This window comes from Aquarana catesbeiana, linkage group LG13 (genome assembly GCF_042186555.1).
Source record: "Aquarana catesbeiana isolate 2022-GZ linkage group LG13, ASM4218655v1, whole genome shotgun sequence".
NCBI classification, from domain to species: Eukaryota; Metazoa; Chordata; class Amphibia; order Anura; family Ranidae; genus Aquarana; species Aquarana catesbeiana.
This window is the reverse complement of record NC_133336.1, coordinates 161,354,902-161,367,073: the sequence shown is the minus strand read 5'-3', so window position 1 is coordinate 161,367,073 and position 12,172 is coordinate 161,354,902. Positions and strand designations below refer to the sequence as shown.

Genomic DNA, 12,172 nt, shown 5'->3' with positions numbered 1-12,172 from the left:
ATCCATGCACACATATTTGAGGGAGTTTCATAGGGGACATTCATATAGTAGTTGGTATTTGTACGCACAGATGCTTTTAATGTTACCAAGTGATGGAAACTCCCAAAAACAATTAGGTAAATAGTTTGGATATAAGACATGTGGCAGAGGAACTAGGACCACAAAACAATTTACACTTTCTATTTGTCCAATGACCAAGAACCTTGCTTTTACTGTCTACGTTTTTGACAAGTCTAAAATGTCATACTTGTTTAACTAGTACTGACATTTGATCACATATTGTGAAAGAGCTGAGAAACTAGAGTTGACTTGCACCTCTTCAGAAATGGAGATAAAAGAAGCATATTCATTATGCTACATCATGTCAAGTGCTGCCTTATTCCTCTATCTTCATGTGTCACTTCGGATAAGTTTTCCTGACACCAGGAGGAAAAAGGTGACAGTGAGGGAGCTTCCTACACATGGCCTGTAACTGACAGCCTTCCCTCCATTCGGCTCTGAGGTCTCCTTACTGAGCTCTGAACAGTGTAATTTCAGTTCCCCACCCCTGTTTTCTGACAGCTCAAACAAGCTTTATAAATGATGAACTTTGAACAGCTGTAGAGGTAAGATGGCTACAAATAAACAGGTACAACTTATGTAGGAGGGTTTGTTTAATCTCTGTGTATCACCAAAGGCCAGTCAGTTCACTGGGTATATGTAAGGGTTTACAACCACTTTAATCTCATCTTGAAGTAAGTGTTAAAAATCTATCAATCTTCATTCTCTTGTAAGGGAAAGGATGACTCGAACAAGATGCTAGTGGTAAATAAGGGAACTATAGCATGACAATAAGAAACACATTATTTTCAGGTACATTTTCTTTATAAATACATAAAATTGTTTCCTGCTATGGCGCCGAATACATATAAATTAGGCTAACATAAAGAATATTTTATATGTGAATGAATGCAAAATAAGCTAGTTACCACTTCTTAACTACTGAGTGTGAGGGTGTTCCTGCTTTTGGCATATGATGGATCCATTGTTAATATGGGAGAAAAACTGGGAGTAGCAGTGAGTCAATCATATTTGTAAGAATTAACATTTCTGAGAAAATTCTGTAGAACAGCAGTTTTACAGAACAGAATTTTAAAAATGTAAAATTCAATAGCTGGTGGCGTATTTATTTTTCTAATTCTGAATGTACTGACGTTCATCTATTTTTGTGATCTTTTTTGTATAGGTCTGTCGAGTTGCCTATGAAATCATGCAAACACTTCATCCAGATGCTTCAGCCAACTTTCACTCCTTGGATGATATTTATTATTTTGGAGGACAGAATGCTCACAACCAAATTGCGATATATCCCCACCACCCTCGAAACCCTGAAGAAATCCCTATGGAACCTGGGGACATTATCGGAGTAGCTGGAAACCACTGGGATGGCTATTCAAAAGGCATTAACCGCAAACTAGGAAGAACTGGTCTATATCCCTCTTATAAAGTTAAGGAAAAAATTGAGACTGTGAAATATCCCACTTACCCAGAAGCCAATAAATAGGAGCAGATGACTTATTCTTGAAAATGATGTGCCATTGCAGCTGTTCAAAGACAAAACTGCCATTTTAATTTATATGTGAATAAAGCAGCTGTTTCACATGAAATATGACGAAGGGAATTTTAAACCATGTTGTTCCTTGACCATGTTGAGAGATCTTTTATTAAGAGAATCTATAAACATACAAGTTTGAGGATACTCACGGGTCTGCTTTGTGGCTGAGCATAGAACATGATGCTCGCCTCCTGTTCATAACAGACAGTGACTCACAAATGTTTAGGACCACCATGTTGGACAGTCAGTGGTGTGAAGATGTTTTATGCGTGCAAGTTTTTAAAAGGTGCCTGTGACCAGTAAGTTACTTGCCATTGAGAATCGGGCACAGGATGAACTGCTGTGCATTTTGAACACCAGATTTACTCCTATCCAAGATTCATAATGAAATTCGATTATTTTACGCAAGAATATTTGCTGAAAGGAGTCCCCTTGATAATACGTCTCTTCATTGTTTAGTAAAATGAATGGTCCATCAGACAAACAAAGCCATTCGTTGTTTGTTACTGTAGGAGGATTATTTTTTGTACAAAAACTTTGAGCTGATTCTTAAATAAGTGTTCTTGGCATTCATTGTCTTTGATAACAATTAAATAATACCAAATTGATATATTTTTATTGTTTTCAAACTGTTTGGGAACTAATGAATTTTGCCTACGTTAAATACTTGTGTAATGTTACACAAAGTATTTGCAAAGTACATATTACTGTTTTCATATTTTTACCATATGTGGAAGATAGAATTTTGATAGACTGTGTGGAAGCCCTTGTTGATGGGGGAAGTAGCCGTCCTTTTCTAAGTGGTAGTATTCCAAAACCTAAGTGAAAATGAACTAAAATTGTCCACTTGGACCATGCAATTATTTAAGTAGAAAAATGTTTCAACAATGTTCTCCTTGGTCACAAAGAGTACTTTAATATGTACACCTATCTTTTGGCCTTTCTTTTATGTTTGTAGCCTATAATATAATGTGAATTTGGTCCTTTGTTGCATAATATTGACCTCTGAAGGATTTAGCTCTCTTCTCTAGAAAAATCCAAATCTTCAGAAGAAATAGCAGTTTTATCTGTATATGTCATAAAGGGGGTGGACAAAATAATGGCATCACCAGTATTAGAGGAGATTATTTTATTTTGTTTAGGTAACATTTGCAAAAATACCTTTTCTTTGTGTGTGCCTAATAGGCTGATGCCATTGTATTACATGTTTTGTTTAATAACAGTTAGGCCTCATGCACACTGGATGTTTGGCCATCTCTCCTAGACTCCTTTTCTCCTGAAAGCAGCGTTTTGGCAGAAAAAGACGCGTGTAAATCGGTTAGGCGCGTCAAGTGCTCGGGCATTTATTCATTTTGTTGGCCAGAATAATTTATCCTAGTCCTTTGAATTTAATTAACACTAAATGCACCTAGTGTTAACAAGCATTTATGGTGCTTCAAGCGTTTTTCTGCCAAAACGGTACTGCTGCTGCTGGGAGTGGGGTTTTTTTTCTGCCTCCTAAACGCCCCTGTCTCTAAACTCCTCTTAGAGGCAAAAAGTGGTCTGTAAAATTGATATTAAAAAGAACACAAGCATTTACTGGCCTTCAGAAAAGTTGGTGTGATGTTTCTGGTAAGTGCTGGTTCTGATGGGTATATTTTTCTAACAGCACGACTGCTAGAGTACTATTATAGTTATTTGGTGACCCAGACATGGACGAATGAGTTGCTGATGGATGTCAGTATATACTAGTGCGGTGTAATTTTGAACTAAAAACTAAAATGGGTGGCTTAGGGGCACATTATTGATGCCTTTTTAGCTTAAGCTTCTGTAATGCTAACAGCCAAAATGTTTTGTGTTTCAAGAGCAACAGTGGTCAAAAGCTGAAATCAAATGACAAGAACCTTCGGAATAAGGATTGTGGCCAAACATCAAAGAACTGCTGATCCCAAATACCACCTTGAAGAACCTTTTTTCACAGAACCAGTCTGTAGAGAACTTTACAAAGCCAATATCCATGCAAGAGCTTAAACCAAAGATAAAATAGTTTCAGTTTTCAGCCACTGTTCTTGCTTTGTGTATGCAGTCAATATCCTGGAGATTGTTGCCCTAGAAAAGGGGTATTGAATTAAAATTCATCGATGTCCGGTCAGTAAATGATTCTTCCAGTAGGGGTCCGATCTCCTATTTTGTGCTATTACCCAGTCCCCTTCATAACACAGCCCCTCATTTCGCATCACAGTCCCCCTATTTACATCACAGCGCAATCTTCTATTTTACAATACAGTCCTCTGTAAAGACATTGCTTCCCTCTTTACATCACAGCCTCCTTCGCATCATAGCTTCCCTTTACAAAATTGTTCCCCCCCTATGTATCACAGTCCTCCCTTTGCATCAGTCTCTCCCCTTTTTGATCGCAGTCTCCTCCTTTGCATCAGTCCCCCATCTTTACATCAGTCTCCCATTGTTACATCACAGTCCCCCATCTTTACATTGTGGTTCCACTCCCTTCACATGGTAGTCCCCCATCTTTACTTGGCAGCCCCCCTTTACATCGCAGGCCCTGTTTAAAACACAGGTGACCCTTTGCATTACAGCCCCCTTCACATAAAAGTCCCCCCTTTACATAGCAGCCCCCCTTTTATAATATAGCACCCCTTTTACATTGCAGCACCTTTGTTCCAGCTCTGTCCCCCTTTCCATAGCATTCCACTCTTTACATAGCCCACCTTAACAATACAGCCCCTTTAACCTTTACATCAGTGTGGTCATCCCTCCCCCTCCCCTTCCAGTCCTACTACCTTTCATAGCAGAGGGCAGGGGGAGCGATTGGTCTGGATGAAGGGCGGAAGCTTCCTATTTTCTTTTAAATGGTTGCTAGGACAGCCCCCTGTCATAGTAACCAATTGGCCACTTGTTAACTTGAAAAGCTCCCCCCCACAAATTCATACCGATCGCTCCTCCCGCCCTCTGCCCTGCCATGAAGATAATAGCAGTTGCGGAGGAAGAGAGAGAACACACATGCAGCTAAATGCCATGGTGGTCCAGACAAGACTGTCGCTCGGTCCAGGTCTGGACCGCGGTCCGCCATTTAGGGATGCCTGCCCTAGAAGAACAAAGAAACTAGGCTATTGTTATAGACACTCCAGCTAAATAGGCACCAACAGTTTGTCCTCTTTGGGTCGGATAAGTCACCTATTTTACTAACCACTTGTGCTAAGTGCTGATTAATGAATGTGTAACACAGTCATATAACTTGGAGTATAGACAACAAAAATAAACTAAAGATAACGACACTTGTTTTTTTTTTTTTTTTAGTGTATCCTACAGCTCTGTAAGACTGGTGTTCCCAATATTTGTTTAACCCGCCTATATGTTTTCTGAGGACATTGAGTTCAGTTTTTAGTGCTCCATGAAAAATCATTAAAATTTTAAAGAAAATACTGTTTTATGATTTAACTTAAAATCTATGCACAGCCAAAGATTTGTTTTTGGTTGTGGATGCATGCATGAAGGAATGGTTAAAACCTTTATCAGGTTATGTTTCTTCTTGGTCCTGCTGGGGAGCTTTTCCTTCACTTCCTGTCTTGGAGATACAACAGTGAAATGAATACCCCTCTTAGACAGTTGTTAAAGTGGTTGTAAAGACTGAAGGTTTCTATGCATGAAGGTAAAAAAAACCTTCAATATGCAGCTCCCCGCAGCCCCCCTAATACTTACCCAAGCCCGATCTAGATTCAGTGATGTGCACGAGAGCAGCTGCTGTTCCAGCTCTCCGCCAGCGGGGCACCTGAGAAGAGAAGGATCAAGGCTGCTCCATGCAAACCACTACACAGAGTAGGTAAGATTTTCTCTCACACTAGTGACAACTCTAATATATAGGACTTCCCCTTTCTGTCTCTGGGACAGTGGTCACCAGAACTAAGCGATTCATTCCCCCAATGGGGACCCTGGACTGCAGTTAAACCTTGACAAATGGTGTAACAGTCCCACTCCAATACTAAAAGAAAAAATGTTTCCTTTACATACAGTACAATGTAATCATCTATTGCAATAGTCAGAGGACTATTGGGCCATATAGGAGTTGAGCAGAGGATGACAAACTGTTTTTAGATGTCTCAAGCTTTCTTATTGCTCACAGAGATTTCATAACATGTTGTAAATGCTTTAAATGAGACATGCTGGTAGGTTAATTGGATCTAGGTCTAAATTGTCCCTAGTATGTATGAATGTGAGTTAGGGACCTTAGATTGTAAGCTCCTTGAGGGTAGGGACTGATGTGAATGTACAATGTATATGTAAAATGCGCTGTGTAAATTGACGGCGCTATATAAGTACCTGAAATAAAAAATAAAATAAAATGAGTGCCAATGATATTTAGAAGCTGCCTGGTTATTACTAGTGATGCCTGGAGCATCGGTTTTGATTATCATTTCGATTATGGCCACCCTTAGATGATGGACACATTTAATGTGGATTATAGCAACACTCCATTTGTTTGAGTCCAAAAGCATTCATTTCATTTAAGAAATACAAAGTAACAAGCTGATGGGTAAAATGTGTATATTCCTTACATTAAGGCTTACAATACTCGATGGAGGAAAAGAGATTTGGTTAGAACTATAAATGATGGGGTATGTATTTGTTAATGGAAACCCTTCAGCAGCTAGTGTTTTTTTCTTAAAGGAATTATTCCAGAAAAATCCATTTTTGTTTAACTTTTACAGTATTGTAAGCCCTGATGACAAGGGTATGTGTTGACTTGTTACTGTGGATATCTGCAAATGAATAAATACCTTCAGATTCTAATATCATTGGTGTGGCTTTGTTCAATCACTTTCCTTGTTTATCTGAGTTCTCCAAATTGGTCAACTCATATTTGAAAGCAGCCTGACCGGGGCCATCTTTAATACAACCCCATTTCCCAAAAAGTTGGAGCGCTGTGTAAAATCTACATAAAAACGGAATGCAATGATTTGCAAATTTCATAAATCCATATTTTATTAACAATAGAAACCATGTCAAATGTTTAAACTGAGAAAATTTACAATCTTAATAAAAGAAAAAGGTAATTTTGAAATTGATGGCAGCAACACGGCTCAAAGTTGGTACAGGGCAACAAAAGGCTTAGAAAGTAAGTTGCACTAACAAGAAAGTGCTGGAATAACATTTACAAATAATTGGGTTAACTGGCAACAAGTCCATACGTGATTGGGTATAAAAAGAGCATCTTATTGAGTAAGTAAAGACGGGCAGAGGTTCACCAATATGTGAAAAGATGTGTCTAAAAATTGTTGAACAATTTCAGAATAATCTTCTTCAATGTAAGCTTGCAAAGACTTTACAGTGCATAATATCAAAAGGATTAGAAAATCTGCAGAAATCTGTGCGCAAGGGACAAGGCCGAAATGCAATATTGGATCATGACTGCGTAGGTTTAGAAATACTTCCATAATTCACTGTCATACACAGTTCGTCATGCCATCCAATAATGCAAGTTAAAGCTCGATCTTGCAAAGAAGCAGCCCTATATGAACATGATCCAGAAACGTCTGTCTTCTCTGGACCAAAGCTTATTTAAAATGGTCTGTGCAAATTGAAAAACGATTCTGTGGTCAGACGAATCAAAATTTCACATTCTTTTTGGCAACCATTGTCACTGCAACCTTTGGACTAAAGAGAAGAGGGACCTTCCAGCTTGTTATCGGTGCTCAGTTCAAAAGCCTGCCTCTCTGATGGTATGGGGTGCATTTGTGTGAATGGAGTGGGCAGCTTGGACTTCTGGAAAAGCACCATCAATGCTAAAAGATATATCCAGGTTTTAGACCAGCATATGCTCCTATCCAGATGACCTCTTTTTCAGGGAAGGCCTGGCATATTATAGCAGGACAGTGCTAAACTGCATATTGCATCTATGATAATCGCATGGCTTTGTAGTAGAAGAGTCGGGGTGCTTAACTGGTCAGCCTGCATTTCAGACGCTTCACCAATTGAAAATATTTGGCTCATCTTGAAATAAAAATATAACAAAGACCCAGGACTGTTGAGCACTTAGAATCCTATATCAGGCAAGAATGGGATAACATTCCTCTCAAATTCCAGCAACTGGTCTCAGAAATTTACAGAGTGTTGTTAAAAGAGGGGATGCTGCACTGTGGTAAACGTGGTCCTGTTCCAACTTTTTCGAGACGTGTTGCTGCCATCAATTTGAAAAATTACCTTATTTTTTTCTTAATTTTAAATTTTCTCTCTCTTTTCTATTGTGAATACAATTTGGGTTTATGAGATTTGCAAATCATTGCATTAGGATTTTTTATGTTGATTTTACACAGCATCCCATCATTTTTGAAATGGGGGTTGTGAAAGACTATATTTTGCATGCTTGAATTAAGTAACCCTAGACCTAGCTCCTCTTATCCACATGTACATATAATTTTACCCTACCAAAACACTGTAAACATTAGAAACATGGCACTACATGTATAAAAAAAAATCACTTTTTTGCTTTTTGAGACATTGAGAAATTGTTATTGTTAAAGGATAATACCTTAAATTCTAACTACATTCATTGTGTAAATACAATTTTATTTTACTATTCTGTACTTTTTAGTGCACATATTTCAGGCCATGATAGATCTACTTCTACTTTTATATTATTTATTGTGCTTCCACCTGTAAGGTAAATGAGGTAAAGAATGCCTGTACATTTTATTAACTTAATGTAATCACCTGTACTCCTTAAGTGATGGTCACATGCCCTAAAGGTTTAATTTGTTCTAGCTGACCACAAAACTGTGTGTTATAAAATATTGCCTTTAACACTGTCTATAATGTACGTTGTGACTAAATTCAATTGCTTCATACATTTCATTCTGCAGCCACTTATTTCATTAGCAGTTTTATTGGCATTATTTTCAGTAGAAAAATGTGTATCAACGGCACTAAACTAAATATGGATGCCTTTTATTACATTGTTGTTCTACACTAATGGTGCAGTGGTCATAATAGGGTCTTTGACATAACGAAACTGGCCATTAGGGTTCATGCAACATGACCCTACACTGGCCCTACTGTCTATTTTTAGAGATTTGGCCTACACAATTATGACCATATTTTTACCTGTTTAGGTTTTCCTGATCCTGGAGAGAACAAAAGTCAGCTTTACCTTTACTTTCTATGGGAAAAAGGCAAAAGGACTGTCTTCAATTTTTCGTGTCTGAAGTAACAACTGTGTTTCTAAATAGATTTAAGACCACACTAAGAAAAAAGGCTATATTCACTTAGATGTAAGAGCTATTTAACTGTTCATTGCACATACATAAATATTTCACAAGTGAGGAATTGTTTGGGTTTTTTTTCACATTTGTACTGAAAGTAATGCAAATATGGGCTTAAAAGAATATGTAAACCCAACATTTCATATTTGTGATATGTGCCTGCTATTCCATATACGTGTATGAAAAAGTATCCTGTTTTCTTTGTATTGCTTCCTTCGTGTGAAATTCCTGGTGTTCCTGCCAGTCCCTCTGCTTTCCTATTAAAAACTGACCACACTAAGCAGGAGAACACATCAAGGTCAGTTCTCTAGCTGTGTTAGAAACTTGGTGTGCCCTCCTCCAATGATCAGTCTTCTTCTGCTGACATAACATAAAACCCCTGCACATCAATTTACTGGGATGGCTCAGTGTACTGTTACTTCTCCTCTCCCCAGCTCTTATGCAACTGAGAACAGAGGGCATTACAAATGTTTTGCCTTTCATTCCTATTTTAAACTGAATGGGTTGGTTTAAAGAAGAGGGTTTAAAGTGGATGTAGACCCGTTTCATGTAATCTGACCTAGGCACATATATCTGTAGTGTTTACTTACAGTGCTGTTAAAAAGTATTTGCCCCTTCCTGGTTTTTTTATTTCTTTGCATATTTCTCACACTTAAATGATTTAGATCATCAAACAAATTTCAATATTACACAAAGATAACCCGAGTAAATCTAAGATGCAGTTTTTAAATTATTTCATTTACTAAGGGAAAAAGGCTGTTCAAACCTGCCTCGCCCTATGTGAAAAAGTAATTGCCCCTTCCCATGCTGAATCATGAATGAACTGTGATTAACCACAATTTTTTGGAAAGCTGAATTAAATTTCACTTGCCACACCCAGGCCTGGTTACTGCCAGACCTGTAGAATCAAGAAATCACATAAATAGAAGCTGTCTGACAAAGTGAAGCACGCTAACAGATCACAAAAAGCCACACATCATGCCACAATCTAAAAAAAATTTAAGAACAGATTAGAAACAACGTAATGTACATGTATCGGCCTAGGAAGGGTTTCAAAGCCATTTTTATAGCTTTGCAACTCCAGTGAACAATGGGGAGAGCCATTATCCACAAATGGAGATAACTTGGAACAGTGGTAAACCTTCCCAGGAGTGGCCGGCCTTCAAAAATTACTCCAAGGCCACGAAGACCACTCATCCAGGAGGTCATAAAAGAACACACAACAGCATCTAAAGAACTGCAAGCCTCACTTGCCTCAGGTAAGATCAGTGTTCATGATTCAACAATAAGAAAGAGACTGGTTATAAATGGCATCCATGGGAGAGTTCCAAGACCAAAGCCACTGCTGACCAAAAAGAACACAAAAGCTCATCTCACATTTGCCAAAAAAATCTTGATTATCCCCAAGACTTTTAGGCAAATATTCTGTGGAGTGATGAGACAAAAATTTAACTTTTTGGAAGGTGTGCGTCCCGTTACATGCATTTCATAACAAGAACATTATACCAACAGTCAGACGTGGTGGTAGAGTGATGGTCTGGGGCTGCTTTCCAGCTTCAGGACCTGGACGACTTACCATAATTGATAGAACCATGAATTCTAAGCTCTAACAGAAAATCCTAAAGGAAAATGTCCGGCCATCAGTTCGCGACCTCAAGCTCAAGTGCCACTTGGGTTATGCAGCAGGACAATGATCCAAAACACAACAGCAAGTCCACCTCCAAATGGTTCAAACAAAGCAAAATTTAGGTTTTGAAGTGGCCTAGTTGAGATGCTGTATCATGACCTTACACAGGCTGTTCATGCTGGAAAACCCTCCAATGCGGCTGGATTAAAACAATTCTGCAAAGAAGAGTGGGCCAAAATTGCTTCACAGCAATGTGAAAGACTCATTGCCAGTTATTGCAAATGCTTGATTGCACCAATGACAAGAAATTGCTCCTTTCATTGGTGTCATCTCTTTAAACATTCTGTAGCCTTCGGTGAATGTCGGATGGCCTGCTCCCTTCCTTTGTCAAGAACTCAATGACAGCACAATGCTTTTGCCTACAGTGAGAAAACGAAAGAAGAGTGTTGCTCTACACACAAGTTAAATTTGCCCTACCTATGTATTTTGGGGGGGGGGGGAATGTGCCCATTTTGCATTACTTTTGGTACAGTCCTCATTATTTTACCATTGGGGGACCTTTTATTTTGCCTGATTTCATCTTCTATCATGAAGTGTATGGTACCTCTGACTCAAATGGCTCCATTTTTCTATTCGTCTCAAACACTTTATAGAACCTCACAATTTATGCCAGTTCGTTTTTTTAAGTGTGATAACCTGAACAATAGTTTTTATGATTTTTTAAAAACAAATGCTGTAAAGATGTTTAATATCCAGTGAATGTTACTTTACCTGTTCAATTAAATATTTGAATACATACTTATTCAATTGTAAAAATGATCAATTCGGCTATGATGAGGAAACTACCATATTCCCTTTGTGTTTAGCGAAGTCATTCTGATGACGCTTGGAGAATGAAAATTAAAAATGGTTGCTGTGTGAGTCTAAAGACAGTTCTTATTTCAGACACGTTTGTAAATGGTCTCATGACTACTCTACAAATCTGTGCCTTTTTATTCTTTTCTGAAAAAAAGAAAACTAAGCTGTTTTATATGTATCTAAATAATTGTGAAGACTATTGTCCCTCTCCTAAGATTGTCTCTAGGTAGAAGGTGGTTTATTACTTTTATTTTTCCTGAAGAATGGCAATTTTGATGTGGGTGAAATGAATCCATTATCAACAGATTAATGTAAGAGCTGTCATTAAATGAATACACATTTATTGCCTGTTTATATTTTTACATTTGTTGCAGTGGATGTTCTTGATGAAAGGCTGGTTATGACCATCTGTAACACACAAAAACTACCATTTACCCTTTGGGTGCTTTCACACAGGCTTTCTGATCGGTTTTGCCTGTCTGTTTTTTAGGCAGACATGATCAGAAGCTCCAAGCTGCAGACAAGTGGATATAAACGGACTTGTGTCCATCCAGGTCCGGGGAAAAAAATGAAAAAGGGCCTTTCCTGTTTTTCCAGACCTAAACGTGATCAATTGGAGTTAGCCTGATGTAAACAAATACCGGAGGCCATTTACATCTGGCCATCCTTAGAACTATCATGGGCCCATCCATGTCTGCTGGGCAGCAACTGATTGGCCCAGATGTGAAAAAAGAAAAACTGACATCTGTCATATTCGGTTCCTATTCAGCCGGGGATCTGCTCATGGATCCCATGCTGATTGGACCAGGGTTAAATCTTAAATCCATAGAAAAACCA

The 12,172-nt window shown here is 38.3% G+C and overlaps 1 protein-coding gene across 1 annotated transcript in view; it reads left to right on the top strand.

The window, feature by feature from the left end:
• FUT8 (fucosyltransferase 8) overlaps nucleotides 1–11,678 on the top strand; it is a gene marked incomplete in the record, with an annotated part of 204,138 nt that extends 192,460 nt beyond the window's left edge. Inside the window, 1 exon segment of the mRNA XM_073608564.1 lies at nucleotides 1,226–11,678. Coding sequence (XP_073464665.1) covers nucleotides 1,226–1,543 — 318 coding nt within the window.
• Nucleotides 11,679–12,172: the final 494 nt, after the last annotated feature.